This window comes from Pelodiscus sinensis, chromosome 11 (assembly GCF_052426305.1).
Source record: "Pelodiscus sinensis isolate ZL-2025 chromosome 11, ASM5242630v1, whole genome shotgun sequence".
Lineage (NCBI taxonomy): Eukaryota > Metazoa > Chordata > Testudines > Trionychidae > Pelodiscus > Pelodiscus sinensis.
Window position 1 is genome coordinate 25,511,681 of NC_143062.1, and position 23,410 is coordinate 25,535,090.

Below are 23,410 nucleotides of genomic sequence, written 5' to 3' on the forward strand. Positions count from 1 at the left end.
GAAGGATTGGGACATGAAGCTGAAGGTTATCCTAATAGAAATTGCCCTCAGACCTCACTGAGATGAGCTGCTCTAGTTGGTGTGAAGCTCTTTCCCAGCATCATACTTTTCCTGGCATCGGTCTCTATCCCCAGTGTTCAGGAAGAACAAAAAGCACCATAGTGAGAGAGGATTCTCGCCAGTGCAGAAAAGAGACAAGTAGGGAGAGGAGATAAGACCTGCCATGGGTTTTTCTTCTACCCCTGTATCCACATAGGCACAGGCAACTCTGCCAGTGATGTTGAATCCAGTGCAGAGTGCTCCACTTACATGAGGCAGCCACTATGGTTCCAGAGCCACCAGTCTCTTAATATATTTAAAAGGCAGAGGTGCAGCATCTGGGACTGGGTGCAAGCCGGGACAGCGAGCTGGCCCTGCCCTGGGAGCAACTGGGCAGCCATAAATGCGGCCCTAGCCCGAACTTCAAACCTTCCCTAGGGCTGGAGCTGAGCCAGAGCAGGCTGGAAGAGTTGGAGCCAGGGCCGCAGTGCGGCTGCTCCCAGGCTGGGGCCACATAGTGGAGTGCTGCCCCGTGTGCTGGGGCTGCGGTGAAGCTGCTCCTGAGGCCAGGGCCACGGCTATTTTTAGTAGTGCAGCCCGGGCCCCAGGCGCAGCTGTACTGTGGCCCCAGCCCTGGCACATGGAGCAGCCTCCTCCTGGGAGCAGTTGGTGACAGGGCTGCGGCCGCATGGCAGCTGCTGGGGTTGGGGCTGCGGAGTGGCTGCTCCTGGGACTGGGTATACGGTACTAAAAATAGCACCCCATCCCCAGGAGCAGCTGCAGTGCGGCCATGACTCCAGCCCAGGCACACAGGGCAGCCTCCCACTATGTGGCCCCGTCCCGGGAGCAGCTGGGGATGGGGATGTAGTGCAGGTTCTCCTTGGGGAGGGGATGCAGTGTTGTTTGTAGTACTGTCTCTCTAGCTCCAGCCCCGGCGCACAAGGCAGCTGCTTGCTACGCAGCTGGAGCTGTGGCCAGAGCCATGTGATGGCTGGGGCTGGGGTTGGGGCTGCTCCTGGTGCCGGGGCTGGGGCTGCTCCTGGTGCCAGGACTGGAGCCAGGCTGAGGTGTGGCTGCTCCTGGGCAGTGTTCCCTCTAAGCTGTGTGGCAACACAACTTCACAGGTGATTAATCAGCGCCATCCAGTCAGTCAGCTCTGTGCATGGATACCTGAGCCTCTGACTAGGCAACACTGATTAATCAATCACCTGTGAAATTGTGCTGCCATGCAGCTTAGAGGGAACACTTCTCCTGCGGCCAGGGGCCCCTGTATCCCAGTTATCCCTCTTTCCCCCCCATCATTGCCACCTGGCTCTGAGCCCCTTGCCCCCTTCCGCCCCCTGCTGGCTTCCCCCTCAGGCTGTCCACATGTCACTGCCCCATTCCCAGCACCCCACTCCCTACAAATCCTGGGCACTGGCAGCAGCTTTCCTCTGCCCCAGGTGGAGACTTGCAGCTAGCCCCACAGGCTACATCTATGCTGCAATGCTATTTTGGGTACCAGATTATCCCAAAATACCTATCCCACGTCTTCTCAGCAAGCCTGTTATTTCAGGCTTGTTATTCTGATGCCCCTGCAAGGAGAAAGGGACTAGTGATTTATTTTGAAATTTGGCGCAGTGTAGACACCATGGAAATAAGATATACAATTTGCATAGCTCAAATTGTGTATCTTATTTCAAATTACGGTGCAGTGTGGATGCACCCACAGGAAGCAGCGCTTCTTAAAGTGGGGTGAGACAGGTCTCACCTTCTCCCCATGAGTTGTGGGGGCTGCTGCCTGGGAGCAGGGCTCAGAGTCCCAGCAAGGGGAGCCAGGCCAGAGTCTCTATGCTGGGAGAGTCTCTCAGGGATCAGTGCCACTGGCGAGTGCCACAGTGGCACACATCCAAACAAGTGCACATGACCTCAACTTTGGTGCACAAGACAAAACTCACTCCGCTCATGGATGGAAAATCTTAGAGGGAACACTGGCCAGCCCTTACATTAGCATGTGTTTAACTCCAGAAGGCACTAGAGCCAGCACAATGAATATCAGCAAGGGAAATTTTTCCAACAGCAGTGCATTCATGGAATGGTAGCGAGCAACACTTCTCAAAGAACAACTCTGAAAGATTAGTAACCATTTTTCCAGAGTCTACGCTGACTTTTTTTTTCTTGCGCACACAACTTGTTTTTCTGCATAATGTATGATTATTCTCATTTAAATGGAATGTTAAAGATGCATTTATCAATAGGCAATATTTTAGCCAAACTTGACCCATCCATTCAGCCGTTATTAAGTTAGAAGCAAGGAGGTTTTTAGATCATATTTCTTGACAGACTTAAATATCAATGAACTGTAGCTTATTTTAAATTTGTTTTTCACATGCCCTAATTTTTTCCTTATAGCGAAGTTTAAGTAACACTGAAGATGAATGTACTCACCTGAAAGAAATGAATGAGCGGACTCAGGAAGAATTAAGAGAATTAGCAAATAAGTACAATGGAGCTGTAAATGAAATTAAAGACCTCTCTGACAAACTAAAGGTAGGGACAGAACTTTAACCTGCAATTGTTAGCAGTGCTATATTGAAAGCACTAAATAAAAACTAGTAATAAAATTCTCATGGCATCTTTTAAAGGGAGTGACACAGTTCTCTTTCAAGCTGGTAAATTACAATATATAGCTGTTTCATGAATCTAAGCATTTTGATTGGTGAAATGTGAAACGGAGGCAGTTCGGCAGTTCTAAAAAGTTCTTTCAACACTAGGGATGTAAAATCCCATTTAATTGGTTAACTGGTTAAAGGTGAAGTTTAATTGGTTAACCAATTAAGGGAGCACCCTCCCTCCACAGGCAGTGGCTGCTCCAGCCTGGCTGGAGCAGTCCTTTCGTGTCCCCCACAGCACACGGGCTGCTCTGGATGCTTGGAGCAGCCCCTGTCCACGGCAGACGCTGAGGGGTTGGAGCAGTCCTCTGCCCACAGCGGACAGAGAGCTCCTCCAGTGCCCATGGGTTAACTAGAACTGGTTAACCTGGGAACGGTGATGCTTACCAGAAAGTTTCATATCACCTATGCTGCCCCCATAAAACTGAGATGTTGGGGTTTTACTATAAAGTTATTTAAAATACAGTGTTCTGGGATGCTTTCTCTTTTATTATGAAGCCAAACAAGGTGCGTCTAGCTCAGGAGTGGGCAATAATTTTTAATGGGGGACACTCCAAGATTTTGGCAAGTGGTCTAGAGCTACATTTCTGTCAAGAGGATGTGGGGTCTGGGACAGAAGTTAGGTGCAGAAGTGAACTTGGGGAAGGGGACTGGGGTGCAGGAAGTGGTGTGCAGTCTGTGAGGGAGTTTGGGTAAAGGAGGGGGTTGTGATCTGGAGCAGAAGCTTGGGGTGCAGGTATGGGTGCAAAAGAGGATTCTACCCTTAGGGGAGGGGCTCTGGGATGGGATGCAGGGTCTGGAAGGGAGTTGTGACCTGTTAGAAGGGGTTGCGACCTGGGGCAGGAGAATGGGATGCAGGGTCAGGAAGGGGCTCTGGGTGCAGGAGAGGATTCTGGCGTGGGGGAAGAATGTAGGATGGGGTGCACTGTCTGGGAGGGAGTTGTGACCTGGGAGAAAGAGGGAAAGGTAATACAGAGGGTTTGGGTGGTGGCCTGGGCCAGGTGGTTGGTGGGGACGGGAAAAGAGGGTCCATGCCAGAGGCAGGCTCTGGCTGGAAGGGGGAGGGAGGAGGCTTCATTGGCTGCCCCTGCCCCCAGCAAAATTTCTCAGATGATATTGTCCAGAAATTAACCAGTGGGAGCTGAGAGATTTTGCAGGGGGTTGAAGCACATGAAGCCTCCCTCCTCACTCCCTAGTATCCAGAGCATAGAGCAGTCACCTTTAATGTGGCTGCAGCTGCACTGTGCCTAAGGGACCCAGTAAGGCAGCTGTGGGCCAGATCTGTTGGCTTGGCAGGCCAGATGTGGCCCGCTAACCACCTCTTGCCCGCCGCTGGTCTAGATGGACAGAGGCTTCTAGGATACAAATGGTGGAATAAATTGCTGTGGAACGACATTAAAGAAATGAAAATATGTGAGAAAATGTAGCCATATGAAATAAATAAAGTTTCCATGAAATTATTTCTAGAAATGGTTTTGCAGAAAAAGTTTACAGATGGAAATTAAACTTTCTTTATTGGAGTGGCTAAAAAGAGTGTTTCATCTGAACATTCACTCACATGAAAATTAAGTGCATCATTGTCTTCTAAATACATTTTTTTTCTTACATTTGAGCAGGTAGCAGAAGGAAGACAAGAGGAAATCCAGCAGAAGGGGCAGGCAGAGAAAAAGGAATTGCAACATAAAATAAATGAAATGGAAGAGCGAGAACAAGAGCTTCAGGCAAAAATAGAAGCCTTGCAAGCAGATAATGATTTCACCAATGAACGGCTAACTGCTTTACAAGGTCAGTCAGCTAGTAAAAAAAAACTTTTATTATATCTCTTTTTCTTTTAATCTGTGAAATATCTTTTTCTTGGAATTCTGTTTACAGTACGGTTAGAACACCTTCAAGAGAAAACTCTTAAAGAACACAACAGCTTAGGTAGGTGTGATATTAATGTTCTTTGCTTAAAGCTGGATTTCATCTTTAAATTATTTACTCAGTTATTTATATTACAGCAATGCTTATGATTTAGGTATTTCTGACAATAAGAAAAAATGATTTAAAATTATGCATTTGGATGTTCTTATTCACTGATCATATTTGTATTTGAATGTTAAAAGTGTAAGAGAGAGAGATTTAACAAAATGCCAGAAGAGGGCACTACTATTTAAAATGTTGATCAAGTTTTACTTTTGTCCATTGCTAGCTTGTGAACTCAAATATATTTTTTAAGAAAATGGGTTTTTATAAAAATATTCGTGTAATGAATACTAGTTTTGAGTGATGGTATTTTTTGACACAGTTGATCAATATGAGACAGGATCTGTCTTGCAAGGGAGATACCATTAAGTTGTATTGTGTGTTCTAACATAGATTATTTGATTTGATTGTTATGTCAATAGTTAGCATAAGGGAGCAGTATGGAAAGCCACTTACAAGTCACATTGCTCTACATAAAATACTTCGCTTGAATAAAGAAATAATACCCTTTCTTAATTGTAGGCATACAAGTTGATGACTTCATACCTAAAATTAATGGGAGCGCAGAAAAAGGTAGTGTATCCTTAATAAAGGCTAACTTTTAAAATTGCTGCTATTTAACTTTAAAAAATTATGTTGGTTTGCTAAGATTGCTTTAATATTTCTTGTTACTTTTTAAAAAATAAATAATGTAGATTGTTAAAAACAAGTATTTTTGGTTAGACTCCAAATCTAGATTTTGAAACAAGGCTTTTCAAAACCTAATGAACCAAATCAGGAAGTTTTATAGTTCAATCTTTTTTTCAGCTGGACTCCCATTTAATTCAGAGGAAGTCTCCCTAAGGTGTCTGCCTATTACATTAGCAGGAATAGTGTTATTTTTAAAAAAAGTATTAGTGTAAATATTTTTGTGCTTGCTTGCTGTCTTAAGATTGTACCCTTCTGCTAGTAAATCAGAATTGGTAAGTAAATAGGATGACTAGAAACTAGTGAATGTTTTCAAAATCTATCTGGAGTGAAATGTATAAGTATACAAACAGAAAACAGTAAAACTCCGATGGTCCGGCACGCCTGATGGTCCGGCACCATCAGGAACCCGGAAGTGTTCCGGGCAGCCGGACCATTGCAGCTGCTCTGCCCCCAGCTTCCCCGATTCAGCCGCTGCTAAAACTAACCAGCGGCTGAATCGGGGAAGCCGGGGGCAGAGCAGCTGGAGTGCTGCCTGGTTGGTCCCGTAGCGCTGCCCCTCGGGGCTGCGGGACCCAACCCGGCAGCACCCCAGCTGGCCCCCATTCAGCCGCTGCCGAAAGTGACCAGCGGCTGACTCCAGGAAGCCTGAGGCAGAGCAGCTCTGCCTCGGGTTTCCTGGAGTCAGCCGCTGGTCACTTTCAGCAGCGGCTGAATGGCGGACACCTGGGACAGAGCAGCTGGGGTGCTGTCGGGTTGGTCTCTCAGTGCCAAGGGTTGGCGCTACCAGACCAATCCGGCAGCGCCCCAGCTGCTCTGTCCCAGGCATCTGGATTCAGCGGCTGTTGAAACTGACCAGCGGCTGACTCCAGGAAGCCCGAGGCAGAGCAGCTCTGCCTCCGGCTTCCTGGAGTCAGCCGCTGATCAGTTTCAGCAGCAGTTGACTTGGGGATACCTGGGGTAGAGCAGCTGAGGTGCAACCGGGTTGGTCCAGTAGCGCCGAGGAGTGGCGCGGTGGGACCAACCCGGCAGCACCCCAGCTGCTCTGCCCCAGGCGTCCCCAAGAGCAGGTGGGGTGCTGCCGGGTTGGTCTCGCTGCGCCAAGGGTCGGCGCTACCGTACCAACCCGGCAGCACTTCAGCTGTTCTGCTGCAGGCGTCCCCGATTCAGCTGCTGCTGAAACTGACCAGCAGCGGCTGAATTGGGGTCGCCTGGGGCAGAGCTGGGCTATCGGAAGGGGAGGCTATGAGGGGTCTGGGGTGGCATCCACCCCCAACCCAGACCCCTCATAGCGCCCCTTCCGATAATACAGCAAATCTGATAATCCGGCACCCCCTGGGTCCTAAACATGCCGGATTATCGGAAGTTTACGGTAAATGGTAAAAACTAAATGAGATTTTAAAATGCAGTTTTTATCTAAGAAACAGATACAGTAACCTCCTTTCCCCCAAATTAATTTAAACTGATTTTACCTGAGTCCCTTCAAGTTAAATGTTGGTTTTATCTGCTGCACTAAATACTGATCATTTTAAAGCATCATTGCTTTTGATCACTGATTTTATTTAATGAACTGGCACACATTCGTTTAGAAACAATGCATTTTAAAAAATGTTTTTTGTTCAACTCCTATAGTCAAAATGGTTGTTACTGGTAATGCAGTATTTTTCCCTAACTGAATAAGTACTTCTATAGGGCTTAATTTTGGAAGTTTCATTTTGCTTGCTTTAAGTATGTCATAACTTTCAGCATGCAGCCTTATTTTTTGTCAATAAAACCCTCATCATCTTTCAAGCATAAATTCTACCTTTATCATGCTTAAGGTTGCCCCCAGTGCTATTCCGGACAGGGTACTGAAGTTCTACCGTTTGTTCCTTTTTATATTTATTGACGTTCTCTTTCTACTAATAGATTTCTTGCTGCCATTAATGCGCTTACTGTAATGCATGGCCTCTGTAAAAATTGATGATACTGTGAATTATCCAGCAGAAAACACCTGTGTAGGGAGTTTGATTCTGACCAGTGTTGGCAGCCTTTAGAAATGCCATATGCCTTTTGAAACAAACTTTTTAAAATACTATAGACTGATCCTTGATTAGATATTTTTTTCCACCCTAGTTTTTGGCTATATAAATGGAGGCTTCTTCTGAGGTTTGTAGCCATCTTGGAATGTATAAAACAAATGGGGGGAAAACTTGGAATAATACCTAAAACAAGTGAAGTGTGATTAATTTTACTCGTATGCTAAACCCCCCCCCCCAAGTACCAATTATCTCTCCTAACTCTGGCCTGAATTCCAGACACTTAAATATGATGCACATTATCTCTTACTCCTTGAGTGCTAATGACTGTGTTTCTTTGAGCTACTTCCAAGTCACTGGATTGGCTTGAAATTAATTTTTATATAATTTAGTGTTCTATCTTAGTGTCCAGAATGTCATAACTTTTGGAATTGTAATCTTAGTGACATTTTAATGAATGTCTAAGAAAGCTGTTCAAAAGTAGAGTTGTTTTGAATCTCTAGAATGTTGTGACAATTTTCTGCATAAGAAAATGCACTCACGTTTTTTATAAGTGGAAGAATGGTCTTAAAATTAAAACGTCATATTTTCAGTTACTGAAATTATAACATGTCTTCTAGAGAACACTTTGCACCATGATTACTTTTAATCTTCATGATATCAAAACCATAAAAAATGTGGAGGCTAGAAATTTTTTCAGAAATTAACACACTAGTTTGGACAACAGTATCTTAAAGATAAAATGATTTTTTTTAAAGAAATGTAGGCTTCAGGATTACACATGTATGTATTTTAGAACAAAAAAGTTCAAAGGAACCATGTCAAATATAGACATTTTTCCGGGTAATTTTAGGCAATGCACGTACCAGTTTTTGTGGGTTTATTGTCCTGCTCTTCAAATCCACCTAGGACTGCATGAGTTCAGATTCTCAAGGGATCTGGTTTTGGAGGAAATATTTTCCCTTGTTAGTTGGCATTGAAAGGTTATTAATACAAAGACAAGCATGGTTGTTGGGGTCTGACCTTTCCCGAGTGCTCCTTGACTCTCCAACCTAGTCAGAGAATGGTGAGGTCATCCTCTTAAAGAAAATGAATTCCTCTCTGATTTAATGGTTTCCATCCACAGTTTGCTTGCATCATAGACAAAGAACTTGCATCCTGACATTTTCACAACAGCAAGAAGCTACACCAAAGATGGGTCTGTTAGTCCAAGTTGGTTCAAGCCCCAGTGGATAATGTCCCTTATTAATTTAGAGTCACTGTACTGGCTAGGGATGGAATGTAAGCAAATAGTCAACTATTCAATAAACAAAAGCTTTATCGGATAGTAAACTAGTCCCTTGAGTAGTTACTACCCCATGGGTGGCAGTGGAGGTCAGGGGGTAGTGGGAACTGGGTGCAAGCGGGGAATCAGCTGGCCTGGCTTGCACCAGGTCCCTCCTGCTGTGCTTCAGTCTTTTAAATATGTTAAGAGCCTGCCAGCTCTTAATTCATTTAAAAGGCAGAGCCGCAGTGGGATTAGCACCCTGCTACGGCTCCCCCACTTATTGACTAATTGACTAGTTGATGAAAAATCCATCAACCTAGTTGATTAAACTACATTTAACATCCCTGATACTGGTATCCTTGGGGTGAATATTATTGATATTTCCCATTTCCCTAGTCACTCCTGTGGAGATATAGGGATATATGTTGCCCTTCTCCAGTTGCTCTTCCTCTGCTACTTCAGGCAGAAGAATCCTTTTGAGGGGCAGGAGGCCGGGGAAACAGAGCTTACCAAACAAAGATTTCTTTGTCTTCTCCACATGCAGTAGTCATGCTTTCCCCATCGACTGAGGCTGATGTCTCATACTGCCAAGCATCAATGAAGCACTTAGTCAGTTCTCTCCAGATCCCCTTAGAAATAGTCAGGGAGTCGCAACATAAGCTCTTGGATTTTCTCCAAAGGACTCCTTTTACCTGAAGTGCCCAGCCTACTAATGAGGCCCTGTTGGATCCTACCAAATCAGTCTGGCAGATCCCTGTAACTATTCTGCCAATGTTAAACAGGCCAATAAAAGGTATTATGTGCTTGCTTAAGACTTTGCATTTTTGTTCTCCCATCCAGCACCAAACTATCTGGCTGTGGAAGCAGCCAATAAATGTGGCAGACTACATAATGCAAAATCTGCACCATATAATAATGTCCACAGATACATTGGTCTGATCAGCAAAGAGCTGTTTTATTCATGATTCTTCAGTTTACAACCATGAAACTCTGGTGAAGCAGTCGCTCAGGCTATTACTACCAAGGTCATTTGTTAGCTAGAACATCATTATGGGTCTCGTTGAGTGCAATTGACTCTAGCTAGATTAATCTCTGAGGCAATAGTCTGCAACAGGTATCCTGCCTTCAATGGTCTGTATTCCCAATGGAGGCTCAAAATGTGGTTGAGGATCTTCCCTTTCACAATCTCAAATGGTTTGAAGTACTGATGAATAACTGTATGCTTATAGATTTCAGAGCCATGCTGATATACCGTGGGGTTTACAGACCTACAAACAAACAAAAGTTTAGTAGATCCCAAACTAATCAATGATCTCATCTCATTTCCATCTAAGAATTCCAGAGACTGTATGAACCACTCAGGAAGAAATCAAGGTTCCAGAGTCAGAGACCATTTGCTTTGTCTGCACAGGCCCCTGAGCCATCATTATCATCATAGAATCATAGGGCTGGAAGAGACATCAGGTAGTCATTGAGTCAAGCCCCCCCTGCCCAAATAATCCTGTGAGCGCTAGTTTTGACAGTCTGGTTCAGGGCATGGAAATACCACAACATTGAGCTGTATATACATTCTGTCACCTCCACCCTTTGGAGACTCTTTCTCTTCTTTCTTTCTCTTCTTTCTGCATAGGTGACAATCACATCAGACAAATGCATGCTGAAGGTTATCTTGATGTCCATTTCCCTTCCGTCTCCTGTATTCAGACCCCTTCCCTCATCCTCTTTAGGGACCCCTCTCATAAGTGTCTCTTAAAGCAAGAAATTAATTCACTTCTGCCAAAGGGAAGGGCTTTTGCTCCAGTTATTTCATGGACCTAAAGAAGAACAAACAGACAGTTGAGATTTGATTTTGAATCTAAGACAACTAAAGTTTGTCAAGTCATAAAAATTGAGGATGGTGTCTATCACAGCTACATTTCCATCATTGGAACCAGGGAATTAGTTTTTGCTCCCAAACATGTAAGGTGCCTATTTTCATATCACAGTTCACCCATGCTGCAAACTGTTCCTCTGCTTTTCAGTAGACCACTTCAAGCATTACGTGCTCCCCTTAGTACTGCATCTGCCCCAATGTATACTCAATGGTGGTTCTTCAAGCAGTGTCCCTGTGAGTGCTCCACCTTAAGTGTTTTGGCACCGCAGTGCACTTTGCCGAAAGATTTTACTAGCAGTGGCTTTGACAGCTAGCTCACACATGTGCAAAAGCACTACATGCACTTGTGGCTAATGCGCATGCGTGAGGTACGATCTCCCTAGTTCCTTCTCTGCCTCTGGCACTCTGCAAATTTTTCCTCAGAGAGACAGCTAGTCTTAGTTTTTCTTTTCCTTTACCTAGTCAGCCTTTTTTATTATATTTTTACCATAAACTTTATGATTCTTAAAAAAAAAAAAAAAAAAAAAAAGACAGTGTCTCCCCCTCAGACACGGAGAAAAGCTCTGGCTACGTGCCTCATGCATCCCCTCAAGGGATTTCTCTCTCCTGCACTGAGGAGTTCCTTTTCCTCAGCTTCCTCTCATATATCTGAGAGAGAGATTTTTCTCCGATTTAAAAAAATTTCTCTCAATCTTTTGCGCACCGTTCCCCCAAGCGGGGGCTCTGTTTTAAATGCTGTTTTTCCTCACAGGCTGTCAGTCTCGCTGTCAGACTAGCACTCTCAGTGCATTTATTGTCTGGACAAATACAGTGCAGTTCACTGTCATCAGTGAACATTTGGCATCTGGAGTTAGGAGAGCTAGAGGACTTTCAGTTCAACCAGATCTCCCTGAATCCTAAGCCAGCTCTGCCCCCGCTGGGGCTCCGGACAAGCACTTATCTGGGCAGATTTCACCAACAGCGCCCCGAGGGTCTAAGGACCTGGCCAATGTGCCTAAATATGCTGATAAGCCCAAGCCTGTCACGGCTAAACAGCACCGACACCAAGCAGTGCTGTACATGAAGGCAGCACAAGGCCCAGAGCGCTATTACCGCCTCCAGCACCTGCGCCATCCTCTCTGCTGGCAAAGCCAAAGCATACACCAGCACAGTATTCTTTACCACCTGTGCCTCCTTTTTGCCCTTATATGCCCACAGATTCTGTGCTCTCTTCAGTACCTGCAACATCCTTGTTTGGCACGGATTCCTCCCTACATTCCAAGGGCTTTTCCATGTCTATTCTTGACACTTCCATACCTCTGTTCTTTGGTGAGGAAGATCAGGCTTCCATCATGACCTCCACTTCTCCCAGACACTCTACGCCAAGGCGCAAATTCTCTTGCTCACAATCAGCCTTACCACACTGGCAACCTGCGCATTGGCTACCACTACCTATGCCAATGCCCCTCACATGGCCCTGCTTGGAACCCCATGGCACCTTACAGGGCTCAGCAGCAACACCATCACCATGTTTCCCAGCTCCGGTCCAGGCCTACATCCACTGTGTCCCTTGACATCTCAAGGGACCAAACAGATTTCAATCAGCCACTATGTGATGAGAAATCCATTACTTCTTCTCACCCACTTACATAGATCTCTCCTTCCTCCCCAGGGGACACACTCATGCCTCCACATGGCCTATCTGGGGATGATTTTAAGATCTTCCAAGACTTCTTTAAGACTTTGGCAAACACCTGCCACCGTCACCCAGTGGGCAAGAAGGCGGATAGGAAATATTACATTGCTCCTCAGGGTGCTGAGTTTTTATTCTCTCCCAACTCTGTAGTAATTGAGGCAGTGAATCAGAGGAGCAAGCAAAACATTGCCAAATCTACTTCTCCTGATAAAGAGTGGAAACGTCTGGATATTATGGGCAAACGGTCATACTCCTCCTACAACTACGTATTGCTTATTATACTGCGATGCTGGCAAAATACGCTCATCACATATTTTAGCAAATTACAGAATTTATTCAGTTCCTCCCAGAAGAAAAAATAGAATAAATGAGTGAACATAACGAGCGTCTCTTGATAGCCAGAACATTGCTCTAAGCTGCTTTGGACTCAGCTGACAGCTTCACAAGCCCTGGCCGTCTCTGTGATATGAGCCTTCTGGCTTCATCTCTCTAGTTTCCCAAAGGAGGTCCAGAAGAAGGGTGGAAGACTTTCATGGGCCCAAAGCTATTTGCTAATGGCACAGATGCTTCTTTACACTCCCTCAAAGACTCCAAGGCCACACTTAAAACGCTGGGCATCCAGGCTCCTGCACCGAAACGCGAACAAAATAAACCTTACGTTCAAAGATGCAGACCTTCCCTCTTTGGTCATTCTCAAAGACAATACAACCCTAGATCTCATTGCCACTGTGACCAACAAAAAACACATTTTTGCTCAAGGAGGTGAATTGGGAGCTACCATCCTTGTCCCGTGAACATGAGATTGCCTATATGTCATTTCTCCCTATGCCCCTGATGCTGAAGAATAAACACAAGAAAGCCAGAATTGTATTAATTGTCCTAATGTGGCCGAGGCACATATAATATCTTTATCTGGTTCACCTAGCCATCTGTCAGGCAAGTAGAGTTGTGCCCTTTCCCCGTCTTCTTTCCTAGAATGCCAGCCTCACTCTTCATCCCTACCCGAAGATACTGTCTCAAAGCTTGGGTCCTTGATCCTTCTTGACACTAGAGGTTGACTTGTTCTAAGGAGGTATAACCGGTATTACTGAAGAGTAGGACAGATTCCATGAGATACCTCCACAAAAGGAAAAGTTTCAGCCTGAGGTGTGTCCAGAAAAGTTTTCCACCTTTTGATTATTCCCTCTCAATCATACTGTGAATATCTCCTAGAGATAACAGACAGGATTATCCATGAGCTCTATCAGGGTCCACAGCCTTCCACTCAGAGGTGGAGGGATTCCCATTTTGCTACCATTCTACAACTGTAAAGTTTCTGAGAGAATTGGAGAATCTCCCCTCCCTTCCCCCCCCCCCCCCCCAAGTTAAGGAACCCACACTTATTTGGTATTGTAATTTAGTACTTAGATGCTTTATGTGCTCTTACTTTTGAGCCAGTGACTAGCTCTTCCCTTGTTAATTTATGTCTGATAGCCACCTTTCTGGTGACCATCATCTCTGCTTAAAGGGTTAGAGAGCTTAAGATCTGTAGTGGCAAGTACTCCGTTTATAGTATTTTTTTAATGACAAAGCTTCATTACATCAATATCCAAAGTGTCATCTGAGTTTCACATTAACCAAGTTATCCACCTTCTGGTTTTTTTCCTCCAAAGTCCAGAGAGGATGTCATTTTACATACTTTGGTTGTTAGCAGGGCATTAGCCTTTTATATGAACAGAACTAAGTCACTTAAGTCACCCAGACTGTTCATGTTTATTGCAGAAAGCTGCAAAGGTTTGGAGATTTCTACCTGGACGTTTTTGTCTATGGGTATGTCTACACAGCAAAGTTATTTAGAAATAACAGCCGTTATTTCGAAATAACTTGACCAGCGTCTACACAGCCAAACTGCTATTTCGAAATTAAATCAAAATAGCGAAGGGCTTATTTTGAAACTGGTAAACCTCATTCCACGAGGAATAACACCAATTTCGAAATTAGCATTGTGTAGATGCTTATTTTGAAATAGGGGGCCTCTAGCCCTTTCCCAGGGTGACCTGGTGGCTACCCTGGGCACAACCAAGAAAACTCCTCTTCCTCCCCTCCCTCCTCGGAGCCCTTAAAGGAGTAGACTCTGGCCACAGTGCTTGTGCCAGCTCCAAGCCTTCCAGTTCAGAGCCAGCAGTTGCTGCACCTGACCCAGTGGCCCCAGCATGAGCCAGGCAGCCACTGCCAGCTAGCCCTCCACTGCTCCCCAGGACTAGACTGCCAGCTCCCAGGGGCCAGAAAAGGCAGGCGCCTGCCTGGTCCAGTACAGAGATCAGGGACCTAATTCAGGTTTGGGGGGATGCCTCCAACTTCCATGATCTCCGCACTAAATGGAGGAATGCAACTGTCTACAGGCGGGTGGCTGCCAGCCTGGCCACCAAAGGCCACATGTGAACCCAGGAGCAGGTTCGCGTGAAAACAAAGGAGCTGCGGTAGGCACATGCCAGTGCCATAGGGGGGCAGCTCCCAATCCGGGGCAGCTCCAGATCCCTGCCCCTATTTTGATGCCGTGGACTGCATCCTGGGAGGCAGGATGGTTTGTGCCCCCCAGGTGGTCATCGACCCTGGGGCAGAGTTTGCTGCCTCCTGCTGCTCCAGCCCCTGCTGCCTCGCCAGCTATCGCTCCTCCTCCCACTCCTTCTCCCCCTCCTGCTTCTTCCTCCTCATGCCCCCAGGGACGCCGAGGCCCTGCACTCACAGTGCTGGGAGATAGTTGGGCTGGTGAGACTCCCAACCCTGAGCTTCTCCTCCCCCTGCCAGCTCCCTCCTCCCAGGTTTCCCCCTCCCTCCTGCCCTCTCCCACCTTCTTTCCCCAGTCTCACGTCAGTTTCATTCCCCCAGCCCCACCCCAGTTTTGTTCAATGAAATGGCTTTGTTGTAATGAACACACATGTCTTTTATTGTACAGCAGGAAGGGGGGTTAGGGGAGGGGTAAGTGGAAGGATGAGAGGGAGCAATGAGGCACAAGCCCCCAGTGGGGCACACCAGGGAGACTGTTACTGCCTGCAGATCATGCTGCCAGGCTCACAGCAACACATCCAGGAGAAGCACCAGAGTGCCCAGGGGTGGCTCCGGCTCCATACTGCAGAGTGCTGTGGTGTCCTGAGTGAGGGCAACCAGAGCATGCAGAGAAAAAAATGCTTTGCTGTCCCTCAACGAGGTAAGCAAGCAAGCAGGGAAACCTTAGAACCGGCTGTTTGGGGCGGCGGGGAGGTCCCTTTAATTACAGGTCTCAGAGAGCCTCAGGCAGCAGCCACACAAGGCTTGACCTGATGCCCTGCCAGAACCGGTTCTGGCCAGCCTTAAATGCGATTCAGCATCCTGTCAGTGTGGACGCACTATTTCGAAATGCATTTTGTGTCTAGATGCATTATTTCGAAATACGCTATTTTGAAATAACGCTGTAGTGTAGACACATCCTATCATATTTGCTATAGGCATATGGATTCTTCCTAGGGTGTAGGCCTATTCCAAAAGATCTCTATCTACATCTATGGCATTGCTCAGCTATGGTTTTCTGAACATTTGAAAGGCTGCCTATTGCATTTCCACACATACCTTTTTCCAAACATTGTTCAGTGGACCAGTCTTCTAACAAATTTGGCTATTGAAAAGGTTGTGTCATCTTCTGTCATGGACTTGCCCCTAAAACCACCCTTTTCAGCAGGAGGGTACCTCTTGGTAAAGAGGGTGCTCAGAAGGACACTACTGGAAGGAGGGGTTACTCAACTTATGTAGTAATTGGAGTTCTTTGAGATGTGTTGTACTGTGAGTGATCCACTATCGGTCCTCCTTTTGCTTTGGTATTTCCTCTGGGGACTCCATGTTGGAGAAGGAACTGCAAGCAGTTTGCCCACACAGCTCTGTATAACCTCAGAGTGGGGCACAAGTAGCATGTACAGACCAAATAGGCACTGCTGCCAGAGATCTCTAATTAAAGGTGCAAAGGCTGTGAGCACATCTGAAATGGAGCACCCATAGGCAGAGACATCTCAAAGAACTCGAGTTGCTGCATAAGGTAAGGCCTCCTTCTTCCTCTCCCCTCGCTCACATTTTCCATCTTGCTTTGCCCTGTCTCCTGTTACCCACTTGCAACCATTGTGCCCCCATATTTCCATTCCTTTTTCTGAAATACAAAGAATAATAGAGGCCCCAGCAGAGATCAGGGCCTCATTCCCTGAGGTGCTATTGAAATGTAATAAGATAGACAGCGCCTGACCCAAAGAGCTTACAGTCTAAACAGTAAAGACAATGTGTGGAAATGGAAGTATTGTTATCATGTTTTACATACAGCCTCTCCCCGACTTACGAACTGGTTACGGACCAAGCAATTGGTCGTAACTTGGTTTGTTCAGAAGTCGGACCCCATAGAGTTACACGTGACCGCGCTGTTCGTAAGTGCGTATCGCTTTCGTAACTCGGGTCTACCATTTACAACAGCTTTGGTTGTAAGTCGACCGTTTGCAACTCGGGAACCGGCTGTACGGGGAACTGAGTTTCACATGGACTGTGGTTTGCTCAAGGTGTCTCATACACAGTCTTCGGCAGAGCTTGGAACTGAACCTAGTGCAAGATGTTACATGCAAGACTATTGTGTTTCCAAGACCTCTAATTGTCATGTTGTGTTGTGATGAAACTCCAACCAAAAGAACCCAAGGGGAAATAACTTTTGCCATTTTAAAAAACCAAAACTGGATGTATGCATGGATTTTAAAATTTTTAGGAGGGATTACAAATAATGATTAAAAAAAATTCAGCTCTAAAAGGACTTTTTAAAATAAGGATAAAAGTATTGAAATTAAGAATAAAATATGTAAAAATAATTTTCCATCATGCAAAGATTTAATATCTTTAATTCAGAACTAATTAAATACTAATGGTAGGAACTGCTGGTCTCTTAATGTATGGGGCTGGATACATCAGTAAATTGAATTATAAGAAGGTCTCAAGGACTGCATCATATATTCTAAATTTGTTAAGTATACTTTCTCAACATTTTCTGCATACAGATCTGAAGGACAATCTATATAATTTCTAATCCACACCCCTCCCTCCCCCCAAAAAAATTATTGGCTGTTTCAGCAGAATGTCTTGTCTGCTTGTGTATTAGGTTGACTCATCATAGTGAAATCTGAGAAAAATGCCTAATTAAAATATTCTAATTTATATTTCAGATTTTATAGTTAAATCATTTCTAAGACAAGATATAAACTTAAGTGTTTCTTTCTTTACTAGAGCACTTTCTTTCAAAGAGTGGAGGGGACTGCACTTTCATTCATCAGTTCATAGAGTGCCAGAGTGAGTACAGAGCATTCATCACACTGACTGAAAAATAAAAACAAAAATATCAAATATGTCACTTGAAAAACACATTTTTCAGTACTGCTTAATATTTCTGCAGTAGTGCAAATGCGCTATAAATGTAGAATTATGGCATTATGAACTCCAGCAAAGCTGACTCTTCTTTTGTAAAGTTCTAATCACATTACCTGTGTTTAACACTTATCCACAATTACTTTCTATCAGTAAGAGAGTGCGAGTGCTGCAACCTTTGCCAAATGTGTGTTAAAATTGACTGAATTTTGCAACATTAATGGAAAATAAGGGAAGCTACAAGCCTGACTAATATTGTCAATTAAAACAAATGTTGCAGGCTGCAGCATTCAGATAGGGATGTGGTAATGTACCTGTTGTCTCTTCTCTGTTTTGCATTATGTGTGTCATTTCTGATAATTTTAAGGTTTTAAAATGCAGCTTGTGTTGTTATCAAGTGTGACAGTAGGAAAGAAACTATAAAAGAAAAGACTAGTGTTCTCATGTGGAAATAAAATGTTTTTCTAAAGAAATGGAGCATAAGTGCTTACACTGATCTTTTATGAAGGTAGATAATTTTTGTGCTTGAGGTGAAAAAACTTGCTTTTCAAAGTAAATGGTTTTGAGTGTAATTAGTAGAGCTGCAGGCATGTTGGCATGGAGCAATTGATTAGGGGAAAATTCTATTATTATTTAATTTGTTTTGAGGTGGGACAGGAACAGCAGTTGGGTAGAAACCTGAAAGTGCTATGAAAGCATAGCTGGAAAATAGAACTCTTTTTGATAGCGTGGAGACAAGAACAGTGCTTTTCTCCTCCCCCATTATTCCACTAGGAAGGACTTCACAAAATGTGTTAATTTAAATGGTTAAAGTTACACCTAACTTGTGAATTAATAAACCAAGCTGAGAGAAGTACTCAAACAGAAGTGAGGTGATAACTTTTCGACACTTGACCTTTGTAGTTATGCATGTTGACTGCTGTTCTGTTGCTTAGATTCACTTTTCAAATGAGTCAAGGACACCAAAATCATGAGCCTTAAAACAGATATGTTTTAGGTTTTGAATACTTAAAGTACATTTGAGTCTCACTTTCAAGCTTTTCTCTGTAACTATGAAGCTTAGAAACATACAGGTTGGACCTTCCTGGTCCAGCACCCTCAGGACCTGAGTTTTCTTGGATCTGGAGAGGTCAGTGCTCCTCTGCTGGATGCCCTGCTTCTGAGCTCCTATCTATAGGGGCACCCTGCCCTGCTGCTGACCTGCCACAGTTGCCCACCCGCTGCCTCAGGGTCTCCCAGGGTTCCTGGAGGGTACTGCTTGGCTGTGCTGCCAGTCCCGCTGCCTCAGGGTGTTCTCTGCCAGTCCCGCTGCCTCAGGGGCCACCCGGCTCTGCTGGTCTTGTTGCTGCCGGAGGTTCCCCAGCCAGGGCCGCCCAGCCACTCCGCCCTGCTGGTGGGACTGCCCTGCTGCCGCTGGGGATTCCAGCTACCCACCTCCACCATCCCCACTGCCACCAAGGGTTTCTCAGGGTTCCTGGTCAGGGCCTACCAGTCACAGGCGGTCTAGCTGCAGCCAGGGGTTCCCCAGCTGGGGCCGGAACTCCCTGACCTCTTCCTGGCCCCGTTGATGCCGTCTGGCCCAGCTGGGGTTCCCCAGCTTCTGTGTTTCTGTGAGGCTCTTTGGTCAAGTAACATCCCTAGTGCTGCCGGACTATGGATGTTGCTGCACTAGAGAATCCTGGATTTGGGAGTTTCAACTTATATTCAAAATGAAGGTTGACATCATGATATATTCACAAGAGTACAGGAGTTGGGACTTGAAAATATACACCAAATATTATTACTCATGCTAAAATCACCAGAGGAAGCAACTGGGCCATGATTACTGCTAGTCTACATTACTAGCCACATTATTCTGACTTCTCTGTTTGTTTCCAGTTTTTACAGTTGTCCAGGTTTTTCTTCTTCAAGAAGAGACTGGAGAGCAGTAAAAATTCCTGAAAATAACGAGCTGCCAGTCAAGCTTCCTATACTAGTGCATGTTTGCTACAAAAGAGAAGTAGAATAACCAGTAATATTGTAGCAAAATGCAGGACAATGTAGCACTTTAAAGACTAACAAGATGGTTTATTAGATGATGAGCTTTCGTGGGCCAGACCCACTTCCTCAGATCCTCAGATTATCAGAATAATACAGTAATATTGTATCTGCCAGACACCAGTAGGAGAAAAGGGAATGAGACAGCTTTACATTTATGTTCAGATTAAAAGAGGCTTTTGTGGTGACTGAGCAGCATTTCTAAGGGTACCAAGGAGAACGGAAGCATGTCTACAGTGATGGGGGGGGGAAAGGAGTAGCATGTGATAGCAAAGGACAAGCAGGGGGAAAGAAAAACAGAAGATAAAATGAAGAGTATAAGACTGATTTTCTGTTAGAGAGCAGAATACTGTGTTCAGAGGTACTATAATCCATGTAACCAGCTACTGTAGTTGTCAGGGGTGTTATGTGATCAGTAATGGGAGTGAAGTTAGTTGGTGCCATCTCAAATTGGGGATGGGAGAGTTGGCACATAGTTCAGAAGACTCTAATTCACTGAGGAGTTGAAAAGAATTTACTTCAAAATCCCCATTCATTTACAATGGAAATTAGACTTCATTGCCAGGCTTAACATTTGGGCCATGTTACTTGAAAAGTTTTGTGAAACCCTGTTTTGAATGGTCTGGGAAAACAGTAGCTTGATAATTTGTTAATTGCTCCTCATTTATTCCCTCCATTGCTCACAGCTTTTTGCATTAACTGCTGTTTTGCTTCACCATATTTGAGGTAAAATCCTGGTCACTTGGAAGTAAGTGATAAAACTCTCATTGATTTCAGTGAAGCCAGGATTTCACCTTTTCAATCTTTTGTTAGGACTGTGGTGATAGACTGTTTTCATTACATTTAAAGTTTTGTTTACCCTGAAAGATTCTCTGATGCTTTGACTAAGTATTAATAAAATGATAATGCTTTAAGTGTTACTTGTGAGCAATTAAGAAGGGAAAGGGAATTTTAAAACATTGCCTGGATATATGTGGGATTGTTTCCTTAAGCTTCCCACCATCTATACGCAGACTTCATTTCATGTTTTTAGACACGTAGGACTACCGTTTTAAAATCTGTATAACTTCATGCACTGATACTTTGGATAAAAGATATCCATGTTAAATATTTAACATGTTGTTCTGAACTACAGGCAGTCCCCGAGTTACGCGGATCCGACTTAGGTCGGATCCGCACTTACAAAAGGGGCTTTCTCGCCCCGGAGCTCGCAGGCAGCGGGACCGCCCAGAGCGCAGCGGTCCCGCCACCTCGACCTCCGGGGCGAGAAAAGCTACTCCGGGTGCCCCTGGTCTGCTGGGGACCGTCTCCAGCAGACCAGGGACACCCGGAGCGAATCTGGGGAGGCGGAGGGGTCCCGCTCCTCTGAGGCTTTGCTATGGCAAAGCCTCAGAGGCGCGGGGCTCCGCCGCTGCTGCCGCTTTGCTCCGGGTGTCTCTGGTCTGCTGGGGACTGTCTCCAGCAGACCAGGGACACCCGGAGCAAAGCCAGGAAGGCGGAGGGGTCCCGCACCTCTGAGGCTTTGCCAGAGCAAAGCCTCAGAGGCGCGGCACCCTGCTGCTGCGGCTTTGCTTCCCGTGTCCCTGGTCTGCTGGGGGGGGGGGGAGGTCGCAGCTAGTGCCCCCCCCCTCCCCCCCAGCAGACCAGGGAGATTTGGAGCAAAGCCCCGGGCCAGTGGTAGAGCAGCTGAGGCGCTGCCGGTTGGTCCCGCAGCACCGTTCCTTGGCGCTACTGGACCAACCCAGCAGCACCCCAGCTGCTCTGCCCCAGGCGTCCCCAAGTCAGCCGCTGCTGAAACTGACCAGTGGCTGACTACAGTAAGCCCCTGTCTGGGGCTTCCTGGAATCAGACGCTGATCAGTTTCAGCAGCAGCTGACTTGGGGATGCCTGGGATTCTTAAGTTGAATCTGTATGTAAGTCAGAACTGGCATCCAGATTCAGCCGCTGTTGAAACTGATCAGTTTCAGCAGCGGCTGAATCTGGACGCCAGTTCCGACTTACATACAGATTCAACTTAAGAACAAACCTACAGTCCCTATCTTGTACGTAACCCGGGGATTGCCTGTAATGGCACCTAAACTGTTTTGAGGAAAAAGACATTATTATTATTATTATTTATTATTTCAGTAGTGCCTACAGGGCCCTATTGTGCTATATGCTGTACAAACACACAGTTTGGGGTGTTAGACACAGCACTAATAATATAAATAAGAAGACAGTCCCTGTCCCAAAGATATTGAAATATAAATTGAAAAGGCAAAGGGTAATTAATTTTAAGCTAGAAAATAAGCAAAAATACCCCTGAAAAGCTCCCAAACAATAGACTCCTTCATACCACATTCATTATCACAAAAAAGCAAACTGACTTTAAAACAAATATTTGCACTTAACTTCTGAAGTGCAGAGTCTCTACATACATCTTAAAAAACTAGAATACTATACCATTATGCCAGCTTCTTCAGGAACATTCACTGGAGATTTTCAATTCTGGCATGGGTAATCAAAAACTTGAACAAATGCATAATTTGTTCACCCAAAAATATGGATACAGTTTGAACCTCTCTAATCTAGAACTCTCCTCCAGAAACATCAGTTGTCCAGAATTATTTTAGTTAGCCATTTTTCATGGGTGTGGCCAAGTTTCCTGCAGTCCTATAAAGTTTGTTTAAAGCCACCAGTACTAGCTCTAAGTATTGAATGCTGTTATCTAGCTCCAATTTACCCCTAAATGTCCTCTAACAGCACAGTAAGCACTGGAAATTTTGGTAATGCTGCTAGACAATATTGACCTCCCATTGTCCAGAAAATTCTCTTGTTAAGAACTGGTCAGGTCCCAAGAGTTCCAAAATAGAGAGGTTTAACCTGTATCATAGAACACTAGAACTGCAAGGGACCTCAAGAAATCATCAAGTCCAGTCCCCTGGCTTCATGGCAGGACCAAGCACTGTCTAGATCATCCCTGATAGAAGTCTATCCAAACTGCTCTTAAATATCTCCAGTAATGGAGATTCCACAGTCTCGCTAGGCAATTTATTCCAGTGTTTAACCACTCTGACGGGAAGTTTTTCCTAATGTCCAACCTAAACTTCCCTTGCTGCAATTTAAGCCCATTGCTTCTTGTCCTGTCATCAGAAGCCAAGGAGAAAAATTCTTCTCCCTCCTCCTTATGACACCCTTTTAGATACTTGAAAACTGCTATCATTCCACCTCTGAGTCTTCTCTTTTCTAAACTAAACAAACCCAGTTCTTTTAGTCTTTCCTTGTAGGTCATGTTCTCTAGATCTTTAATAATTTTTGTTGCTCTTTCTGGACCTTCTCCAATTTTTCCACATCTTTCTTGAAACGTGGTGCCCAAAACTGGACACACAATCCAATTGAAGCCTAATCAGCGCAGAGTAGAGCGAAAGAATGACTTCTCGTGTCTTGCTCACAACACTCCTGTTAATGCATTCCAGAATTTTTTGCTTTTTTTGCAACAGTGTCACACTGTTGACTCATATTTAGCTTGTGGTCGATTATTACCCTAGATCTTTTTCTGTAGTACTCCTTCCTAGACAGACACTTCACATTCTGTTTGCGTGAAACATTATTCCTTCCTAAATTGAGTATTTTGCATTTGTCCTTATTAAACTTTATCCTATTTACCTTTGACCATTTCTCTAGTTTGTCCAGCTCATTTTGAATTATGACCCTATACTCCCAGTTTGGTATAATCTGCAAACTTAATATGCCAGCATCTAAATAAATAATTGATGAAGATATTCAATAGAATCAGTCCCAAAACAGACCCCTGTGGAA

At 44.9% G+C, this 23,410-nt stretch overlaps 1 protein-coding gene across 17 annotated transcripts in view; it reads left to right on the plus strand.

The window, feature by feature from the left end:
* SLMAP (sarcolemma associated protein) overlaps positions 1-23,410 on the plus strand; it is a 201,090-nt gene that overhangs the window by 127,431 nt on the left and 50,249 nt on the right. For 10 of the 17 annotated variants that reach the window (XM_014577409.4, XM_014577410.4, XM_014577408.4 and 7 more), the window contains 5 exons: positions 2,431-2,568; positions 4,307-4,475; positions 4,563-4,613; positions 5,178-5,228; positions 17,438-17,500. In XM_014577409.4, the coding sequence (XP_014432895.2) occupies positions 2,431-2,568; positions 4,307-4,475; positions 4,563-4,613; positions 5,178-5,228; positions 17,438-17,500 (472 nt within the window). The remainder of the gene's footprint in view (positions 1-2,430; positions 2,569-4,306; positions 4,476-4,562; positions 4,614-5,177; positions 5,229-17,437; positions 17,501-23,410) is intronic. The other 7 variants (XM_014577412.4, XM_014577413.4, XM_075938865.2 and 4 more) reach the window with 3 other exon arrangements.